The sequence below is a fragment of the Rutidosis leptorrhynchoides genome, chromosome 8 (genome assembly GCF_046630445.1).
Source record: "Rutidosis leptorrhynchoides isolate AG116_Rl617_1_P2 chromosome 8, CSIRO_AGI_Rlap_v1, whole genome shotgun sequence".
In the NCBI taxonomy this organism is placed as follows: domain Eukaryota; kingdom Viridiplantae; phylum Streptophyta; class Magnoliopsida; order Asterales; family Asteraceae; genus Rutidosis; species Rutidosis leptorrhynchoides.
The window spans coordinates 368,393,035-368,414,462 of record NC_092340.1 but is presented as its reverse complement, the minus strand read 5'-3'; the positions used below and the strand labels follow the sequence as shown (position 1 = coordinate 368,414,462).

Below are 21,428 nucleotides of genomic sequence, written 5' to 3'. Positions count from 1 at the left end.
TGGTGATAATCCCATTGGATAACCCTGAAGCAACCAAATAAGCTTCGGTAAAAAAATGGGTTTTTGAGGCCCTCGCCCATGCGAGCACACCCTCACACTTGCAAAAAGCTTATGAGTTTTGAGTTTTGCAATAACATTTCAACAAATACTTTGTTATTGTTATTGAACACATTCGAGTGGAGCCCTAAAGCCATAAAACACAACTTGCACCATTGTCAAATACAAGATTAATAATTTATTAATGAATTATTAATTTCAAAGTTTATGACTCATTTTATTACTTATTTAAATGATTGCTACGTAATACAATTAATCAATCGGTTATTTGTTGTCAAATATACACGCATGTTGCCATGTAGGTCCTATCAAAAAATCATAGACTTTAAAATATAATCTATTCAAATTTAGTATCATCATTCATCATAACCATGTATATACATGTATATAAATATAAAATGCCCGGCTTACAAAGGCACACACACTACTTCACAACAAAAAGAAGAAGGAAAAAAAAAAAAAAAAAGATGTATAATGAAAAAGTGAGTGATTGCCATTTTTTATTAAGAGGTGGCAGAAATGAAGATTATAAAAACAGCAACTTTTGTTCATCTGATATGCAGAGTTTGACAAGTTTATGTGAGGTGATTCTAAAGCCACTTCCTTTGAATTCACTTGATCATGATGATGATGATGATGATGATGATGATGATGATGATGATAACATCGATCATAGCGAAAAAATGAAACAATCAATCCAATTATTCTCTACTCTTTCTGCTTCTCAGTATCCAATTCCTAATAAGGTATTATACAATTACAATTAATATTTATTTATGATAAAGTTTTGATTTTTATATTTTTTATGAAAGTGAAGTTTATTAAAGTGATGAAATTTGGATTCAGGTGGCTAATTTAATGGTGAAAAGGGGATTCTTTGAAGCAGTAATGGTTGTTAAATTGGTTTTGAAGTTACTTTCAAGCAGGCTTGGTACACTTTTTGTTGCTGGTTCTCTTTGTTATTCTGAAAAATGGCCATACATAAACAAATTTTCAGAAATTTCTTTGGATAAAAGGGAACAAATTGTGCAGAAATGGTTAAAACATAGTTTATTAACGCCGATCAGGCTCGGATTTATGCTCATCAAGACTCTCTGTCTTTTAGTTTTCTTTTCTCAGGTGAACTTTTTTCCATTTCTTTGTGGGTTGTTATTGATTGCATCACGGGTAGAAAGACATTTTTTTTTTTTTTTTTTTTTTTAAAAAAGGTGAAACTTTATTAATGAACCACAAAGCAAAAGGTTATACAACACCTAAAATACAAGTAAAACTGAAACAACTAACAACCACCAACAACTAAAAAGCTAACCAAAGCAAGATCAAAAAACAACTATACGTTAGAGCATTCAATAAACATCAACCTAACCGACTTGAGAAAGACATGTTTAGTTGAGTAATAAATGAATAAAAAAGATGTGTAAAAGATAAAAATTAGAAATTGTAGTTCTGGTTTATCCTTGAAAAGAATTTTAAACTTAAAATCATACCCTAGTAGGAAATCCATCTGACACTTGTAAACATATGTTGCTTATCAGTTATCACTCCATTAGGTGGCAAAATGGGTGGGTCAGCCAGTTTGGTAACGTGCAAAGTAAACTATGAAAATGAGATGAAACTAACCCCTCCCGGACGATCGACAAAATAGAAACCCTGCCAAGATACATTGAACTGAAGCATTAGTATATATAATTATGTAAAGTTAGGTTTAAGACATTTATGATACACATTTGTTTTTAACTAACAACATGACCGCACATATTTGATATATCAAAATCACTATGGACATAAAAGATGATTTTGAAACACCACAATTCAATTTGGTGGTCTTACTACCTTTCGTCATCATCATCAGTTCTAACATCATCTTGTGTTAAATATGATGCAAAAAATAAATATATGTTATATCTAAGACGGTTTGTTAAAATAATATGATAGAGTTGGTTGAATGTGTTATAGCTATACTTTGGGTGACTTCAACTCCTTTGACCCATTTCTTTTTGAGCTATTTTATATTTTACTCATTTGACCCGTTAAACAAAAAAGGATCCATATTGACCCAATCTTAAGTTAATGACTTTACTGTGACATCTTTACCACTATAAAACAGCAAAATTAATTCTAATATGATACGAAGGAAAAGATATTGGATGGCTTAAAACAGATAGTGTAGCCTATTCTCTTATAACTGAGTTCATTATGACATTTCAGCTGACATCATCTTCTTGAAATTTTCCAACAGGTTGATGAAAAGGCGAATAATCCTTCATGGGAAGCAATTGGTTACCATCCAACCATTAAACAAAAACACCCCAATGATAAAAAGACAAAGCCTTTACTAAAAGGAATGGTGGAAATCATGAATGAAACTGATGAGACACTTGTGACTTCGCTCATTCAAAAAGGTCTTGATGTGACCGAAGAACTTAAAGAAAACGTTTGCAAGATAAATTGTGACGTGGTAATCGTTGGGTCTGGTTGTGGTGGTGGTGTTGCAGCCGCCCAACTTGCTAAATCGGGAAAGAAAGTGGTGGTTCTTGAAAAAGGAAACTACTTTAGTCAAACAGACTATTCACAATTAGAAGGACCATCGTTGGATCAACTTTATGAATCGGGAGGAATACTTCCTACACTTGATGGGAAAGTAATGATCCACGCTGGATCAACGGTTGGTGGTGGGTCCGCCGTTAATTGGTCTGCAAGCATCAAAACACCATCATCTGTTATAACAGAATGGGCAGAAGACCACAAAATTAAGTTTTACAAGAGCCATGAATATGCTTCTGCGATGAACAAAGTTTGTGAAAGAATTGGTGTTACTGAAAAGTGTAAAAATGAAAGTTTCCAAAATCAAGTTCTCCGAAAAGGGTGTGAGAATCTTGGTTTGAAAGTGGATGATGTCCCTCAAAACGCTTCAGAACATCATGATTGCGGTTCGTGTTGTTTCGGGTGCCGATCAGGAGATAAAAAAGGAACCGATTCGACTTGGTTAGTTGATGCTGTGGGTAACGGTGCCGTCATCATTACTGGATGTAAAGCTGAAAAGTTTTTAATAAAAAAGAACCAGAAAGAAGAAAATGGGAGAAAGCAGAAATGTTTAGGAGTAATCGCACAAGTTTTAAACAAGAAAATATATAAAAGGTTGCAGATTGAAGCTAAAGTGACCATTTCTGCATGTGGGTCATTATTGACACCACCATTACTGATATCTAGCGGGCTAAAAAACCCGAACATTGGTAAGAATCTTCATCTTCATCCAGTTCTAATGGCGTGGGGTTACTTTCCAGAGTACGAATCATCAAATCTGTCGGGTAAAAACTTTGAAGGGGGGATTCTGACAACTATGTATAAATCAGGGTCAGAAAATTACATTTTGGAAGTCCCTTCTTTAGCACCTGGAACATTTGCTGCATTATGTCCATGGGTGTCGGGAAAAGATTTTAAAGAACGAATGCTGAGATACTCACGAACAGCTCACGTGTTCTCATTGGTTAAAGATTCTGGATCCGGTGAAGTGAAAACAGCAGGAAGGATAAACTATAGTTTCAATAAGTCAGACTTAGTCAACATCAAGACAGGACTAAAAGAAGCGTTACGCGTGTTAATTGCGGCAGGGGCAGTTGAGGTGGGTACTCAAAGAAGTGACGGCCAGAGATTTAAATGTAAAGGCGCTAGTGAAAACGAGATTAATGAATTTTTGGAGACTGTAGATGCAACAGATGGGCCGATGTCGATGGTGAAAGATTGGAGTATTTATTGTTCGGCTCATCAAATGGGAAGTTGCAGAATGGGGAAAACCGAAAAGGAAGGTGCGGTTGATGAAAATGGAGAGAGTTGGGAAGCTAAGGGTCTTTATGTTTGCGATGCGAGTATTTTACCAACGGCGGTTGGTGTGAACCCGATGATTACTATTCAGTCGACAGCGTATTACCTTGCAGAAAGAATTGCAAAAGTAGTTAGATAAAATTTGTGTTAGTAAATTGATGCTGCTAAAATGTTTGTTCAATATTTTGTGAAAAATTGAAGGGTTATATAATGATGGTTTTCACATTGTGCCATCAGTTATATATAGAATAAGTAAGATGTCTCATATGATTAATAGTTTTAATGAATTGGGTTGAGATTTGTTGTGTGTTTGAAGAATACTTTACTTAAGTGTTGTTTGTTTTTCAGTTTGCACATCTTTTAAAGAATTGGGCTGTGATTTGTTGTTGTTTGTTTTTCTGTAAGATAAAATAATGTCATTATTATTATTCAAACATAAAAACAATCAGTCTTCACTATTTAACATACAAACATTTAGGTCACATCTTCTCTACAGACATGTGGGATTGGGTTTTGTTATTGTTGTTGATGTTTCTCTACAGACATGGTGTGCATATCTTCAGACAAAAACATCATCTTACTTTACTTAGCTACTTATTGAGTCACTCTTAGTAGTTGTTTATTTTGAACTTATTGAGTAGCATTGTCTACACGCCTTGTTAAATCAATGAAGACTCACCACACATATGGAAGAAAAGTCTCATAGACTCTTTTTCAACACACCGTGTGATGTAGCCCCTAACGCTAAGTGTAATTAATGGTTGAGTAGACGTTTAGATAACGATTAAGGGCAGTCTCATTAGTCATTTATAATGATCTAGTAGTTTATCTAATTTATCAATTCTTAATTATTGTTTGGGTCAGGGGGTACAAGTGGGCAGGACCATTTATGCAACTAGTTGATGTTGTTAGTCGTGGTTTGCAAGAATACCACGAGGTAAGACACTATAAACCATATTATCTGTGTATACGTGTATTAACAACGACCCTCCAAACCTTGGATCATTGACTTTGCCCCCGCTTAGGTTAGCTGTGTTTCCTTAAATATGGGTTTAATGTGTACTTGCTAAGGTTAGCTCTTGTTTATTCCAAGCAAGTACAGTCCCATGGTTGCGTTAAACTTATTAAGAAGTTTGTTTAGTAATAAAGAATATCACCATGATCTTAGTTTTGAAATGTTACTAGCATTGAAAATACTATGTAGCAGGCAGTTTAATTATATTGAAGAAGGAATAGTGTACCTTCACAAACTGGTTTGGAAATTACAAATTCATTACAACTGGTTATCTGATTTTAATTAGATAATATCATATAAATTATAAATCCATTTTCAAAACACACCTGCTTGAGGACTTCCGCTTCTGCAAATTACGCAAACATGCTCTGGACTTTTAACTTTTACAGGCTTACTCCATCAAGCGAAAGGCAATATTTAAGAAGCTTTAGCTTCATTTGAGAAGGCTTCGATGTTTATCCAGATCATGTTCCGAGCCTGATATCAACAACCATTGTTCTCAGAGACCTTAGTGATCAATCGCTTCCAGCAGGGCTGGTCGCGAGGAACTAACTACCTAGAACGAGGTGAAAAAGACCCTTAGGCCCTAACGAATAATATAATCTATTTGCGAAAAGGCCCTTTTGACCTTGCTATAATGCTAGTGGACTTTGATTTCTTCTTTTTCTGGGGCATTTGATTGTTGTTTTTGGGCCTATTGTGCTTTGTCTTTGCTGCTTCAGTTGTGTTTCACACTTCTCAAATATCCGACTATGTCTGTATATGTAAAAAAAATTGGGCCCCTGAAATTGGGCCATGAGCAATCGGTCACTTTGTTCCCCCTCCGGGCCTCCCCTGGTTTCCAATAGCCAAAAGCTTATTAACTGATGCACCAAGGCTTGACACAACAAATCATAGTGCATGGTGTTTAATCTTGATCTGGTTTATATGGCTGGGAATGGTTCATCAGCCTTAGAAGCCGCTGAATTGCAAACATGCTTGAAGAATTCGCACCTGTCGAACCATTCAGATGAAACAGAGCCTCCAGATTGACCCCATCTGTTTAGACACCCCCAAAATCAAAGATTGGATAGCACCTGATGATATTTTTCTATAAAATGGAAGATTAACAGGAAACCATAGACACCACATACAGAGGATACTTGTATCATGATTACATTGACAAATGAATAATTTGAGTAACGATTTTAACTGCAACAAAAAACAACATCATGCAAGGAAATTAAACTACTTTTTGCTAAGATCAATACCGGCTTTCTTTGCAACAGCATCTAGCCCATTTTTCTCTATCGTCTTTAATGCCTTGGTTGACAAACGCAACTTCACGAAACGTTTTCCAGCCTCCCACCATATTTTCTTGTATTGTAGGTTCACAAATTGCAACTTCTTCGTCTTATGGTTCGAGTGAGAAACCAAATTTTTCCTGTTTGATTTCTTTCCAGTAAAAGGGCAGATTCTACCTGAAAAATATCAAGTCTTAATCAACATACTCAAATATATGTGAAAAACTTTTTAGGTTAACAATGAAAAAATCACAAACATTGCATATGTTATATTGTCAAGGCCAGCCATATCAACTTTCAGTGTGTTTTTAAGTTTGTGTTTGAAAAGAGATTACATATCAATGTGATAATAAAGAATCAGCACTAAAACAGATATACACGCGTAATTTTACATTATAAGTTTATAACCACTTTTCATACATCAAATTATCCAAAATATAATCAGTACTAAAATCAAACAAAAAATTTTGCACAATATTATTATTGTGAAGGTCAGCCAGATCAACTTTGAGTGAGTAATTATGTTTGTGATTGAAAAGAGATTACATATTACTGTTACAATAAATAATCAGTACAAATAGGTACAAATTATCCAAAATGTGATTATGTTCACAATAACAAAGGGAAAAATGCACAAGTAGGTACTCTAATTATACACAGTTTCTGTTTAAGGTATAAAAACCTGAAAAAAATTGAAAACTTAAGATATCGAACAATCCTTCTAAGTTCTAAATTTCTAATCATACTTATTTTCATGTACTAAACAATATTCGGAACTTTAAATGTTTATCAAAATCGCGTGTAATTAAAAAGAAATTTTGGACAAGCAGAGTACACTTTTGTGCAATTTTTCCGTTTAACAACCCATTAAAGCTTGCTATAATCCGTTTAAACAAACATCTAAAACTATTGAATTTAACTCAATAAACAATAAGATTAGTTTACATACAAATATTCATGTATGTTGAATTTAACCCAATAAACATTCAAGAAAACGAAAGTTACAACATTTTGTAGCATATAAAAATTCAAGTATGTTGAATTTAACCCAATAAAAAATCAAGAAAACGAAAGTTACAACCTTTTGTAGCATATAAAAAATATATAATCAGATTACTAAGAACTAAAAATCTATAAAAGTTAAAGCATACATGTACATGTTACATTTTATAATACATACAAAATTGCAAGTATGCTACAGTAACCCAATAAACCGAATTTAATCAAGAAAACAAAGATACAATCTTTTAAGCATATTATAACAAATTAGTACTTAATCAAACTAATAAACCAACAGAAATAAAAAGGGAAATTGAAATTTACGAGCAACAGGTTGAAGAGGGAGCTTAATTGTAGAAGAAATGGTGGTGGGTTGTAAAAGACTTTGATTGAATGTAATCTTGAGACCACTCAATTGTGAAGTAACAAACCCTAATTCTGATGAAACCCCATTTGAGTTTGACTTCAATTTTATGGCATAAGATTGTGGTCTTGACAAACATAGAGTAGAAGCTTGTACAGATGACGCTGTTACTAACGCCATTGTTTCTTTTTATCGTTGTTTTGGTTCCTTATCTTCAAGATTTTATAGTTATATCTTCAAAGAATCAAAAAGGTGTATCAAGTTTCTGAAGATTTTGTTTTAAACATTACCTCCCTATAAAGTTTATGAAATACAAAACTGTCTAGTTTTTTTTACAATTTTCCAGTTTTGGTCCCTTGTTGGTCGAGATGGTGATACAATTACCTAAAATTTGATTTTAAATCGACTAAAATAATGTCAGGTACGTGTGAGGCAATGCATTTTTTGTAAAAATGTACTCGTATCATTTTTAGATTAGGATTTTCTTTGTGATGGTTCATGTAGGCTTAGGTCTTTCATCGGAGGCCTTTTGAACGGGGGCAATAAGTCAATCGTATAAGTTTGGGTGACACTTAATTGGCTCATTTGACGACTCAGTAACACAAGTATATTGACATATAATATGATATCTTTGCCACATAAACTGGTTGTGTTTGTTTGCTCAATAAAGGATGTGTGTTTTGAAAATCTTTTTTTTTTTTCTCTGCAAGGTAACTAGAGCCAGCCAGTTTTTCATGAAAAACGCATGATCGTTTTCAATTGAGTCATCTTTCCTCCCGCTCTTTCCTTATTTTTCTTGTTTGTTTTCACTGAACCTCCGTCGGGTGTTGAGTGGTGTCTTCCCCTTCCTAATACTTAATACATAGTTCCGTCTCTGGAGTCTAAAGCTTAAACAATAAACATGGCATAGCAGTAAAGTAGTAAGTTGGCCTAGTCTCTCATCTACTCCCCTCGCTTGTAAGCACGATGGACCCGCTGCCCTTGCTCGATAACTTAAACATTATTTCAATAGTAGACATGACTCGCGCATTGCAGGAACATTTTTCGGTAACTTACAATTATAATATACATAGAGAAAAATTAATACATTTTATTAAATTAGAAGTAAGGAACATTAAAATATAATTGTTACATACATTATTGTTTCTAATTTCGTTTGAAAAAATCGTTCGTAAAGGGTCGTAAATTGTAGAAAAAATATTTTCATTTGCGCGGACATTTACACAATATTGGTTTTTTTAGGTTAAGTCTTATAATACATGGCACTTTGTTTAATACCCTAATACGACCAAACATCACCGTTTTGATTGAAACGACAGCCGTTAAACCACATAATGACCACATTCTCCACGGCATATAATGTATATGAATGCGTGTTGTTACGAGAAGTAATTTCGCTCGATAATTAAAAATTGTTTCAATAGTAGAGAATTCGTTTGCAGCAATACATGATTCCGCTATATATATTTAATTCTTTTTTCGTAGTTTACAATTACAATACAAATATCGAAAAAACGTAAAATCCTCATCATATAACAATGATAGAATGGAGATCTTGACTAATAATTTGAAAGGTAAGATTAACATTTTAGAGAGTAATAAAATAGAATGAGAAATGATACTCGGAAGTAGACTGATAGCATTTTCAGTAAAACAAACGAGTAACATAGTTCTAGTAGTTCTAGAGCAAGTTTAAGTTTCTCTTTGGTCATGATAATGGTGAAGGATTATTCAAATGCTGCGAGCAAATGTTAAAAAAGGTCCAACTGATGATATTAATCAACTACGAACTTTATTTTCAGCTTCATAATACAATTGATGATCAATTAGGAAAGTTTCTCTGACCCAAAAGTAATAATTATTGTATTCTTAATGTAGGGATGTAGTCATTAGATAAAATGAATTAGCCTTTAGCACTAATCAGACAACAGCCCAAAACAAATTAGTCTTTGGCACTAACCAGATCTTAATATTGGTAAGATCTAACAAGATTTTAATATTCACCCAAAGTGATAACTACAACGACAGCAACCACATGTAGAAAAGGGCAGCAGGATTAATTGATGTGTGAAAGTTAGGAAAATTCAAAATTTTGTTATACATCAACGAAAAGTAAATCTCAATCAACTGAAGAACAATAAGAAGATTCAACAATATTGAAGTCATAAACAAGCATCGACTATATCACATGGAATACAACATGTAAATCTCAAATTTCAACTTAGTTTGAGGTAAGAAAAGGCCTGCAAGTTCTTTTTAATGTTTTAATGTAGGTGATATCTTCAACAACAGGACATCATACGCTATAACGACCTTTTGATGTTCTAGTCTTAGAGTCATCCTGCATTACCATATTAGCTGGCATAAGAGACGATTTTAAAGCAGACAAATACAAGTAATGATTACAGCAAAACTATTACAGAGGGAAGACCCGAAACACTTTTGTCCAAATTTAGTGGTACATATGATTATAGAAAAATTATTTCAAAATTAATCTACCTTCTTTACAATAACGATTTAAGGCCCTTCAAAGAATCTAAAACACTTTAGGCAACTTCCACCCGTGCAATTATACCGGGCAATTGAGACCCATACTCTCAAATTTGGGTCAAATGGGTCAAGCTTTCGGGTCAATTGGGTCTTCAAAAATTTAGGCCTGGCAATGTAAACCAAAACTTAAAAAGAGAGGTCCAATGAGTTTTTCTCCAACCTATTGGGTCTTCTACAAAATATAAAAGAACGGGTCAAATGGGTATCAAATCCCAAAGTTCAATAAATAGAGACAGGTCTAGTGGGTCTTGTGAATGGGTCAAACGGGTCGAATATAACAAGTTTCATCCGTCAATCATTTACGAAAGCATTAATGGTTATATCATTTATGATGTATATTAATATTTTCTTATTTATATAATAAATAATAATAACTAAAACAATTTATTAAATGAAAAAATCAAATGTAAAAGTATATGACCCGTTTGGACCTATTTGAGCCAATTGATCCATTACCCGTTTCGACATGTTACCCAAACCGACCCAACTCTGACCCATTTGACATTTTTACCCGTTTAACCCATGCCCATTTCAAACCAGGACCGTTTTGACCCGTTACCCAAACCGACCAAACCTGACCTGTTTGCCAGGTATACGGTGCGATACACATTTCCTTTCAGCTAACATTCTTTTCATTTATATGAGCCATTACATTATGATTAAAACATAACCAAAATGACCATTCCTGAGTAAATGAACCAATATCCCAACCTCGACAACCCACCCAAACTAATAAAAAAGCATTTAAGGTGAGGAATAATGCGGTTTACATGGAAGTTGTAGGTAATCTTGTCGGTCACATCAATAATTTCCTTCCATTTCCTTCCAATGCTCATCTACATATCACAAGTAAAAAAAAGGTGTTACTGCGAATAAATCTTAAAACAAGGATGTACCTTTACAATGTGACATATTGATTATTTGATCTCTTATCAGTGGCCTATTTGTAACAAGTTACAAATAAGTCAAAGACGTTTCATCCTTGTTTAATGCTTTCATTCCCGACAACAACAAACATCAAATCTTTATAAATAAAAGATCATTTCAATTGATGTCACAAAAGTTAAAGCTAATCATTAAGATTGCAAGATAGGTGAAATAGTACTCTACAAAAATGTGATATGGGTTGAATCTAATGATGAATTGGGCGGGCTTGAAGTTTCATATCATCTAAGAGTACTTATTTTAATGCTCACTAAGGGTAGTTAGGTGTTTTCTACATTGCTGTCTAAACACTAATAGGTTCACTTACTATAATTATTATATTAACATCAAAACAACAATTTCGTTATGTACATTTTTTGTTGTATTGACAAACCTTTATCATGTGTTTTTGTTATCCTCATTTAATTGTTTGCATGGTTTCCTAACCGTTTATTTATCATCCTATAGTGGTTGTATATGCAAACTAGCTTCAAGCAGCTGGGACAAGTGACAAAATAATAAACCAGAAGAACAGAAGTGTATATTCAAACATTAATTGAATAAAAAATAATTTAAGATCCGTCTTCCTTTTCAAAGCAGATAAGAACAAATACACTAAATACAGAGCATAATCCTATAATGAATCAGAGTGCATGCTATGTGACCATTTTCCTTGTGCAAATCTAGCAAAACAAAGTGATATGAATAACATATTAATAGTACCTGAACAGCCTCGTTAGCTGCATTCTTAGTCCATAAAGAAAGCTTATCCTGCCTTTGACGAACACTAGCGACGACACCGCATATTTCATCAGCATCATCAAATTGCTCACCAATCAACGCCATTAACTAAACAGAAAAAAACATATATCTCAAAATCAGAAGATATCAACAAACTCAGAAAGATAATAATAACCTTCAGAACTCCTACGTGACCCAAAACAACGTTATCACTCACATTATTTCAACAAATCATATTAGAAGAAAAAGAGAAAAAGTACATACAGTTTCACACCACATAGTCTCGAGGCCAGCTTTTCTGCTACTGGTAACTGTCCACTTACCCCCATTAGCACATTCGGGATCTTCCCATTTGGGCTCAATCCCAGCTTTGAATAAATGGAAATCAGCATTTCCTGGCAGCTTGCTAGGCTTAAATACTTGATCATACAAACTGCAACAACACATAAACACCTTATATCAACCTTTCAATTTCTTTTAACCATAAACAAACTCAAGTAATGTTAACTTCTAGTACAACTATAATGGTGTTATCAACTTATGATTCTACCCAAGCGCACATCTTTGCTCAGATGCATTTATGTTGTTCTGTAAGGTTCCAAGTTTTTTTTTTCTTATAAACTTTAAGCCATATACAAAGCTAGTAAATCAAAAAACACATAAGGAGAATTTAGTAAGAAATCAATATCAGCTCAGCTAACAGCTCCAAACCATAAAATAAACCACAACAAAGGTCTTGTAAACTTTGAAACTCGAAGAACCGTGTAAAAATCGATTTTTCGAATAAAATACTTTTTTACTCCGTATTTATCATTTATGTTTGTATGTATATGTCAGCTGGATTCATAAATTCCTAATCTCCAGATCACATTCTATTACTATTAGATTCAAATCTCATATGTTTCAATTCTATTCTATTAAGAACTTAAATAATCACATAAATACAAATTCGAGTACAATAATAAATAAATAAATAAATAAAACATTCAAATCTACGTATGAAAACAGATCAAATAATACATCTAAAAAAAACTTCATTACAATATATACAAAAAATTATATAAATATATAAACAAATTGAAATTAGGGTTTTACCACCAAAACTCTTCAACAGTATCAAAAGTGTAGACATTACGAAGATTGTTACCCCAAGCAGCACCCTGTTTAGGTTTCGATTGATTATCGAACCAAAAAGTCCACTTCTTATCTAATTTATGTGGCTGTTGTTCAGCCGCCGCAGCTACGCTAACATCCACCGTTGCGCCGTCACTCGCCATGATTCCCGGTTTTTCTATATCTTTTTTTTTTTTTCCCTTTCAAGAGGGGAATTGCAGTTTTTTGTTACGGAAGTAAAGAGTTTATATTAGCGGCCCAAGTTATTGGCCTATGGGCCCATTAAGCATGTTTTAATAGAATTTGGTACAAAGTTCTTTTTCTTAAATAACCCGAAATGTCGTAGGTTTTTTGGATATTTTGTAAGGTAAAATATTTAATTAGGTGGACCTTTTAAGTTGTTTAGAGAGTGATTTTTTTATTCAGATCATTCTAGTTATCATGTGATTGTTTCGTATCATTTGTTTTAACGGCGATTTTTTGACATCAGTAAATCATTTAATTCAACAACCCTCATCATTTGCACGTAACACATACGTTCGGGCGAAAACCCGACCCGATCGACGGTACCCGGAACACTCCATTCGGGCAGTGTTATGGGTAGAGATCTGTGAACGAATCTGGTAAAACCTCCTATACGGTTAATATATACCACCATCATTATTGGTGTTTAATTGGTTTAAAGAAAATCATGTCATCCTTAATGATCGAACACATGACCTCTCTCTATCCCATGACTCAAAAGACATGGGGGAACCATTGAGCTATGCCCGCAAGTTCTTGTTTCATATCATTTTACAGGTCAACCGAGATATGCTACTAGTGCAGCTTGAACCTAAGACCTCTTTTGAGGATATCAGATCTCAAATCATTAGGCTATCATATACTCGTATAATTAGATGGTGAACCTAATTATGTTACTCCTATTAAACATTAAAATTAAAAGTTAATTAACCAATTATCATTAAGTATTTAATTCATTAATATATCTTTTTACAAATTTTCATTTTATTTTAATATAACAAACACTTAATGACTATGCTTTGAACATAGATTGTTATTGACAAGGACACATTATATACAAACCTGTCATTAGGAGCACATGTAACTAGTTTAATACATAACTAGTTACCATTTCTCTAAGCTGGCACTGTGGCACATGATTACAATTTTTCAACAAATATATATGGCCCCATTATTATTGAGTATAGCTAATAGCTAATAGCTATGGATATATATTACTATATGTACATATATATCATATCCTATTTTGCAACGTACACAGGTACAATTCCTGCAAAACTGTACTACATTTGATCAAATCCAAGATTGGATTGGGTAGTTACATCTGAATGAATTCATTCCACTTATATGTGCAAATATATCAGATGCATCCAATTTATCTTCTTCCTTCACTACCACCTGCATGTTCATTAAACACACAATAGTAATTTAGTATTAACCAATAGTAACTTTCTCAATTAGTATATTGTGATAATTGTTTCTTAAAGTTTGAATCTTTAATGACATTTTGTTCTTACATGCATAGATTTCACATCTTCTTCTGTGTCTTCTTCATGGGGGTTTCTAATGTGATGCTCCCCAAATTCGTCGTTCTTGGCAAATCTTCCTCTCACTCGAGGCCTGCTGTCTGCTAGTGTTTTTCGGCATGCATACTGTAAGAAGATTTGGGGTTAATTAGAAGATTATAAAGACACTGAAAGATTAGTGGGATAATTAGTACCTTGATTTTCTTGCTGAAGTTTCTTTCATGTCTTTTTTTCATGTATCGGTTAATCTTTTCTTTTCGTTCTTCGCTGGTTAGTTTGTTCGCCACTCTAAAAGTCTCCGATTCCAAACTTGTGATTTCTGGAGGTGCTAATGCAGGATTACAGCTTGAACTTCCATTGTTGACTAGATGTTGGCTGTCATTACTAAGTGCCTTTAATTCCACAACACAAGTTTCATAAAGTTAGAACATCTATGGAAACAAGATCAGAAATCTTGAAGTCGATCTTATTAATTATTAAGGGTGATGATTCGTACACCACTAAACATTCATTATAATATTGTACTGTACAGCCTTCTAAAGTTGTACAGATAAAATTTGGTGGTGTGCGGATCACTGCCCAATTATTAAAGTACCTGGAGTTCAGTAGAATTATACGGACGTGAGAGGGGATCCTGGCAAACGATGCTAGCGCTATCGCCTTGAAAATCTAGATCATGTGTTTGAATCTCGTTAGGCAGCAACATATTTCCATTGAAAATACTACAACTTTCAACCGATAAAAGGGGATTGGTGTTCGTTAATGGGAGGTACGGATGATCAAGAAAACAATCGTTATGTGATGAAGAGTTGTTCGTAAGCATACATTTGGAAGGTTGCATAGAAGATAGGCAGTCGTCTTCACAAACTATGGGTCCCATCATTGACAAAACATTAGTTTGATCATTTGTATGAGAGTATTGAGGAATCGGCCCATTATTCGTAAGTGATAAATTGTTTTGGAGTAGAGATAGGTCAAATTGATCTTGATTACTAAAAGGATATTGAGGGAGGTTTGAAAAATCTAAAGGGAGCGAAATATCATTTTCTATAAGTTTTTCGTCAAGCACGGTGCCGAAGTTACAATTGCCATTATCGGTTGCAGGTGCAGTAGTGCTGACAGATGCAGGGTATTTGATCATCTCATGAGGAAACGAAAGATCTTTAGCGTAAGATGATTGTTCTTCGTAACAACAATTCGACGCAGATGCAACATCTGAGTTCTGTATGGTCTCTTGGAATAATTCCGATTCGCAAAACTCCAATATTTGAGCACTCAAAGGACTAGATGCTTGTTCCTAGTATCACAAAAACAAGGCTTTTAATTAAAGGAAAAAAAAACATCAACATATGATTAATTACTAGCTAATGTAACAACCTTAAACCATGTTTTAGATTTCATATGAGTGATTAATCATCATAGATCGGCTTTAATACCATGAGTTACACCTAACATCATCGTTGATGGTGACAGCGATATGGGTACCAAAATAAGAGATATTTGTGATTACTACGTCGAAAATGACATATTATAAATAGTTTGGTAAAATGATTGAATTTAGGCATGCGGGCAGAGATGTTTTCTTTGTAGACGTCGATGTACTGATAAACGACAAATTAAAAGAATCATTAAATTTGTCTCTAACCTTATCCTCTAAGTTATAAGATCGACTAGTGAATCTACGACTATGTTACTTGCATGTATTTATCGTAACAAATTTAATCATGTACCATTGGAGGCTGGTCAGGCGGATGTACAACGTCGTGCAACATTCTTTTCGTTATGAAAAGAATTAAGAGTTGTGTGAGTAATCAAGATGAGCAACGACAACCTGTAGCTCCTGAAAACAGTGTCTTGTAGGCTCCAAGTAAACGTCTGAAACCATCCAAAACTCCATGTAAAATATTTTCAGATTTAAAATAATATAAAAGACAAAAACAGAGAAAATAACAGAAAGTTGTTTGTGGAGATAAAAAAGGAGTGTTGTAAGGATGAGAAAGACACACACGAGTTTGATGGAACAAAAGTACGTTAAATTAATGTTGAATGAATGAAGGTTGGTTATATAAGGTCATATGTATAATGTCCGTACATTATATATGTTCTCCTATAACTTCTCCAAACCACACATTGACCATGTCACGTGTGAGTTTGTCCCATTAGGCATCAACCTTAAACCAATTAGTCAAACCCATTCAACTTAGTTGAATTTTGTTGACCCATAAAATTATAAAAACTATTTATGGAAAAAGAAATAATCAAAATTGTCACATTTAGGAGCATTTGGTTCGATATTCTCATAAGAGGTTTCAGGTTTAAGCTCACAAGTAGTATATCTTATCTTGTGGTGGTCAGGAAAAAGGGTCGAAAACGGTCATAAGATAACTCAGTTAGACAACGTACATTTAAATAAAAATATATCCGTTCTCCTTGTAGCCTGAATAAGGAAAACATTATTCAAAAATATCCGAAGATAACCTAGTGGTCGGAATCATGATGGTGGTCTCATGGTCAAACCTAACTAGCACCGTAGTATGGAATGTCGTGAAAAATGGCCGGAAACGGTCACGGAATAACCAGGTTAGACCGCATATATCATAGTAAAATTACTCTCCTTCCCAAAGTAGCATCAAGTGAAAAACATTATTATCAACCCGTAATCCATAATAATAATAATAATAATCGTAACAACATGAAAAACAGGTAATCAATTTCCAAAAATGTGGACCCACTGAAGTTTAGCCACTTATGTCCCAAACCATACTTTAGGTGATGAAAAGATATGGGAGCATAAAGTGTACAAAAATTACAATAAGCTAGACACCACTTCTTTTAGTTATAAGTGCGAAGCTAGCTAGCCATGTCTATATAATCTTGCTTTGTATCACTTGGTTAAGTTGTCACAAACAAAAAAACTATCTTCTTTTGGTAATTCCTTGAACTCGCGTGTAATCATATGGAAGCTAAAAGGAATCGACAGTTCACGAGGTTTTGTTCCTACAAAGATGGTTTTGTTGTCGTGATCTCGCATCTCGCCCAATCATCAACCCCTTCGCATATCTTCCATTTATCTCTTCTTGGAAAGATTCTTTAGGTTTGGAATCTTGATTTGTACGTAGCGAAATGAAGAATGACTAGCTTCGGTGTTCTATATATAGTATGAATTGCCAACAAGAAAGCAATGGTTCTTAAAATGGTAGTCTATGTAGGTATAAATTCCACAAACTATGTCGAAAGTGCTGTTTTATTAGATCATATGACATGACAACACTTAGAGATTTTGTGTAATAAAAAGGGTGCTTGAAAGGTTAAACGTCTAACTCATTCTCACTGTGTGTTGAATTTTGACTCAACGATAAATACGTAATTCACTGAATATTTTTGAAAGAACATTCATTACGAATGTTAAGTTATAAACTCATTAACAGTTATTGAACGAACGCCAAGTTGAATGTTAATGAGTTTAACATTCGTCAGTTGTTATTCTTTCATTGTATTTCAGGGCCGGTATCGAAAAGTTAAGTATCTAGAACGAGGTGGAAAAAAAAAAAACCTTAAACGTAACGAATATAATATAAGTTATTTCAAAGAGACAGTTAGGAACTAACGAATAATATAAAAAATAAAAAATTTTATAAATAAAAAAAGTCCTTTGGGCCTTGCTGGAATGTTAGTGGGCTTTTAATGGCCTTCTAAGCCTTTTGGCATTTTAAAATCACTAGACACAACTTTTAACACAATTGAGTCATTAAAGAAAATTAGAAAATGAAGAATAATGGTTATACAGGCCATCTTCTGATAATTAAGTATTCTACATTAGCAACTTGTATCTCAAATCAGACAGAAGTATAGAAATTGATATTTCATCATGCCTTTAGTTCATCTAAATATTGTACAAACAATTGATGAATCTTGAAATGGGCTAAGAATGATACCGAGACAAATGAGTGAAGCCCCACAGCTGCATTAAGAAGATTACACAAAAAGCCAATAAAAAAGTTAGTCCATATAACTCGACTGGAATAGGGATATTTGGCTGTTGTTATCTCTTTTTTTTACGAGCTCAATAATTGGAGTATTACCTCAACGTTCTTTACCTCAAAGTCCTCGTTATGAGCTAGACATCGATTTCCAAATGTATCGCACGTCCCACTAGTCCCACTTAGCCTTTGTACAAGAAGAAAGTATATCAGTATAACAGAGCATATAATACATAAAATAACAATATTATTATGTAGTAAAGGGTAATCATCTTACAAATCTCCATCCAAACGTAAGGCAAAACTTCCTCCTCCTCCAAATGCTAGCATGTCGTTTAAACACATGAAAAAATACCGATTTGCCCCTTGTCAAGTAAAAAAGAAGTACATAATAATTAGCCTCAACACAGTATTCGCATCACGAAACCATCACAAGACCCAAGATTAAAAAACAGTTTGGGCGATTTTAATCAACATGACCCAAGATTTGAAATAGCCACACATTTCATCAAAATACTTACCGGTTGATCTAAACAAGGTTGGTGGGCCATATAACGTTGTGAAAACAAAGGTTTGATATGTGCCCTGCCATACAATTAGAAAACATAGATTAACCAAAGAGCAAGTATAATAAACCTTATCGTTCAATCTCTTTAACAAACTAACTTGATATTTCCTCGTGGGTGTAGGCGTTAGCGGGCAGTTTAACAGCCCGCCAAACACAGCACCTTTAGTATCTCCAGTAATCTGCATAAAGAACACAATCCATGTCACAACTCACACGTATATTCATATACAACAACAACAACAACAACAACAACAACAACAACAACAAAACCCAATACAGTAGTGTATGGGGAGGTGAGATGTAGACAATTTCATATATTCAAATACCACGTGTATTCATATATTCAAATTATTACACGAAAAGACTATTTCAAGTAACAGATCACATCTTACCAGCAAACAAGGACCAGAAAGGTCACAAGTGCTCCGAATAAGCGTACGAAGTGATATGCCATGTTTTAAGGTACTGCCCTTCATTTCAAAACAAAAGGTAAACAAACACATGTATACATGTCAAAACTCAATTAATAATTAATAATATGCAAAAAACTGGTTTTGTTATTTGATCAATAAGGAGATACATTTAAGGTAGTTTACCTATAAAGCAAAAGCCATTGGCAACCTTTGACTATATTTGGAAGGCAAGATTCGAAAAATATGTAAAGTTCTGAAGATATGAATTCAGAATCAAGATTGATGTTTGGGAGTTGTTTTCTCGGTGTTTGAAGATCAGTGGCATCTTCAAACACTTCAGAACTGTTGGTGCGGGTGCTTTTTCCTGAACCATGGTCTTTATTTTCTTCTTTAGTATTTGAATTTTCTAGAGTCTTGCAACTTATACTCTTTAGGCTACTTGTTGTAAGTGACATGGTTGGTTCAGTCGAATGAAAAAAGAATGAAAGTATCGATGATATATAACTGGCATCTTTAAATGGTAACCTGGTCTGCATATAAACCAAACTGTTAAATATCAGTTATCTGTTAACAGCTATCTTCAAATTATTATGTTTTCATATACTCCGTAGTTTACAGAAAACGGAAACAAGTAATGATCATCATATTTTCATATGAAGAAAGCACATGTTTATCTCACACAATAATCAAACGAGTAAACGGAGAAAAAGTTTCATATTCAGGCTACCCGGAGACGGGTGAGTAATTTCTCTGAAATGTATATGGATCTCTCTATATAGTCGGCCGGCCTTCTAGAAGCTTCGCCAGAAGCGACTAGTCTATTTGGCAAGGTTCGACTTGACTAGAGCGGATCGCATCTAGTTTAATGATCCTTCCCAATAAAACGCGGCATTTTCAAATTCTGATCGTTTTTACGCAACCTAATCAGGTTATCTTAAAACGCACGACCCTTTCCCTAACTATCCAAATGTGCTGGTGAGATTTGAACATGAATATATCATTCATCGGGACGTCAACTATTAGGGCATTCTTTATATGATTTTCTCGCACGATAATATCTGTTAATATGTTCAAATCACCAAACACACATACACATACAAATATTTGATCTGAAATTGGTGGAACTAAATTATCAATTATCAATTACATTAATCAAGATTGCTAAATATTGGAAATCATAATATATAGAGACAAATGTGTTATGTCTCTAACAAATACTCTACCATTAGTTGCTAACTTGAATGAATCATACCTTACCCATTAATTAAATACAAAGTACAATTAAATAAAAGATGACATACATAATAGTTTATAGTTTTTTTTAGAATTGAGCGTGTGAGCCAAATGAATCGAAAAATTCATGTTTGGTTCGGGAAGGGATCATGGCATAACCAAAATCAAAATCAAAATTAATATCTAAATCGAATCAATGCACATATGGGAATGGATAGAGATACATAGAGATTACCTGATCATCATCAGATGATGCAGAGGAATGGGAAGAAGAAGATGAAGATGATGAACAATAAGAATGATCAGAAAATAAGAGGGGTAGCTTTCCTTTAAATTTATTTTTCCATGAAGGCATTTTCAAAGATTACAATAAAAACAGGATTTGATTGTCGTTTTTATTAGTTACTCCGTAATAATTTTAGAACCCTAATATACAAAGCCAAAAAATGTACTTGATGGTTTTTCACGCATGCACAAATTTATGGGGTGATTCACACACCACACTTTTATCTCCTAAAATTATAGTTATGTCAGAGTTGAACTTATATTATTATTAAAAATATAATTAAGAGTAAAACAGGTAATTCGGTATATATGAATTAAAAATTAGTGTGTGAGAATATCTTCCAAATTTATTAGTAAAAAAAAATATAAAATATTACTCCGTAATTAATCAAATAAAGATAAAGAAACAAAAAAGGTAATGAAAATAGATAAGTCGTTGTAAATAAAAGTCAAACTTGTTGAACCAAAAAAAACAAAAAAACAAAAAAGTCAAATGGATGACTCGTAAGGCCACTCCCTATCGTAACTAAA

The 21,428-nt window shown here is 33.7% G+C and overlaps 5 protein-coding genes across 5 annotated transcripts; 1 reads left to right on the top strand and 4 right to left on the bottom strand.

Annotated features, from left to right (window-relative positions):
• Positions 1-479: 479 nt before the first annotated feature.
• Positions 480-4,179, top strand: LOC139861096 (long-chain-alcohol oxidase FAO1-like). The gene is made up of 3 exons (XM_071849399.1): positions 480-803; positions 904-1,176; positions 2,297-4,179. Exons 1-3 carry the CDS (start codon positions 525-527, stop codon positions 4,016-4,018), a joined length of 2,274 nt encoding a protein of 757 aa, XP_071705500.1. The 5' UTR covers positions 480-524; the 3' UTR covers positions 4,019-4,179.
• Positions 4,180-5,964: 1,785 nt separating this feature from the next.
• LOC139862682 (large ribosomal subunit protein bL28c-like) lies at positions 5,965-7,769 on the bottom strand. The gene is made up of 2 exons (XM_071851306.1): positions 7,501-7,769; positions 5,965-6,354 (listed from the first exon to the last, which is right to left on the bottom strand). The coding sequence occupies exons 1-2, from the start codon at positions 7,718-7,720 to the stop codon at positions 6,122-6,124; spliced, it is 453 nt and encodes a 150-aa protein (XP_071707407.1). The 5' UTR covers positions 7,721-7,769; the 3' UTR covers positions 5,965-6,121.
• A 1,847-nt stretch (positions 7,770-9,616) lies between these two features.
• Positions 9,617-13,061, bottom strand: LOC139862240 (eukaryotic translation initiation factor-like). Its single transcript, XM_071850813.1, has 5 exons — positions 12,851-13,061; positions 12,020-12,188; positions 11,738-11,863; positions 10,861-10,926; positions 9,617-9,881 (listed from the first exon to the last, which is right to left on the bottom strand). Exons 1-5 carry the CDS (start codon positions 13,030-13,032, stop codon positions 9,837-9,839), a joined length of 588 nt encoding a protein of 195 aa, XP_071706914.1. The 5' UTR covers positions 13,033-13,061; the 3' UTR covers positions 9,617-9,836.
• Positions 13,062-14,185: 1,124 nt separating this feature from the next.
• LOC139864730 (uncharacterized) lies at positions 14,186-16,266 on the bottom strand. Its single transcript, XM_071853301.1, has 5 exons — positions 16,149-16,266; positions 15,014-15,715; positions 14,613-14,810; positions 14,410-14,544; positions 14,186-14,290 (listed from the first exon to the last, which is right to left on the bottom strand). Exons 1-5 carry the CDS (start codon positions 16,188-16,190, stop codon positions 14,186-14,188), a joined length of 1,182 nt encoding a protein of 393 aa, XP_071709402.1. The 5' UTR covers positions 16,191-16,266.
• Positions 16,267-18,231: 1,965 nt separating this feature from the next.
• LOC139864729 (uncharacterized) lies at positions 18,232-20,967 on the bottom strand. Its single transcript, XM_071853300.1, has 8 exons — positions 20,848-20,967; positions 19,563-19,909; positions 19,359-19,431; positions 19,065-19,145; positions 18,920-18,983; positions 18,676-18,763; positions 18,501-18,585; positions 18,232-18,379 (listed from the first exon to the last, which is right to left on the bottom strand). Exons 1-8 carry the CDS (start codon positions 20,965-20,967, stop codon positions 18,341-18,343), a joined length of 897 nt encoding a protein of 298 aa, XP_071709401.1. The 3' UTR covers positions 18,232-18,340.
• Between the last annotated feature and the right edge of the window lie 461 nt (positions 20,968-21,428).

Bases quoted from the DNA above. Each gene is read 5' to 3' on its own strand.
- LOC139861096 (XM_071849399.1), top strand. From the start codon at position 525: ATGTATAATGAAAAAGTGAGTGATTGCCATTTTTTATTAAGAGGTGGC. The intron at 804-903 runs GTATTATACAAT...ATTTGGATTCAG, and splicing joins AGTATCCAATTCCTAATAAG to GTGGCTAATTTAATGGTGAA. The intron at 1,177-2,296 runs GTGAACTTTTTT...ATTTTCCAACAG, and splicing joins TTTTAGTTTTCTTTTCTCAG to GTTGATGAAAAGGCGAATAA.
- LOC139864729 (XM_071853300.1), bottom strand. From the start codon at position 20,967: ATGCCTTCATGGAAAAATAAATTTAAAGGAAAGCTACCCCTCTTATTT. The intron at 19,432-19,562 runs GTAAACTACCTT...AATGAAGGGCAG, and splicing joins CAATGGCTTTTGCTTTATAG to TACCTTAAAACATGGCATAT. The intron at 18,764-18,919 runs GTAAGTATTTTG...TTACTTGACAAG, and splicing joins AACCTTGTTTAGATCAACCG to GGGCAAATCGGTATTTTTTC.
- LOC139862240 (XM_071850813.1), bottom strand. From the start codon at position 13,032: ATGGCGAGTGACGGCGCAACGGTGGATGTTAGCGTAGCTGCGGCGGCT. The intron at 10,927-11,737 runs GTACTATTAATA...TGTGATATGTAG, and splicing joins CAGCTAACGAGGCTGTTCAG to ATGAGCATTGGAAGGAAATG. The intron at 9,882-10,860 runs GTAAACCGCATT...ATGGTAATGCAG, and splicing joins AGATTACCTACAACTTCCAT to GATGACTCTAAGACTAGAAC.
- LOC139864730 (XM_071853301.1), bottom strand. From the start codon at position 16,190: ATGTTGCACGACGTTGTACATCCGCCTGACCAGCCTCCAATG. The intron at 15,716-16,148 runs GTACATGATTAA...TTGTGATACTAG, and splicing joins CGCCTGACCAGCCTCCAATG to GAACAAGCATCTAGTCCTTT. The intron at 14,811-15,013 runs GTACTTTAATAA...GTGGAATTAAAG, and splicing joins ATAATTCTACTGAACTCCAG to GCACTTAGTAATGACAGCCA.
- LOC139862682 (XM_071851306.1), bottom strand. From the start codon at position 7,720: ATGGCGTTAGTAACAGCGTCATCTGTACAAGCTTCTACTCTATGTTTG. The intron at 6,355-7,500 runs GTAAATTTCAAT...GATATTTTTCAG, and splicing joins CCCTCTTCAACCTGTTGCTC to GTAGAATCTGCCCTTTTACT.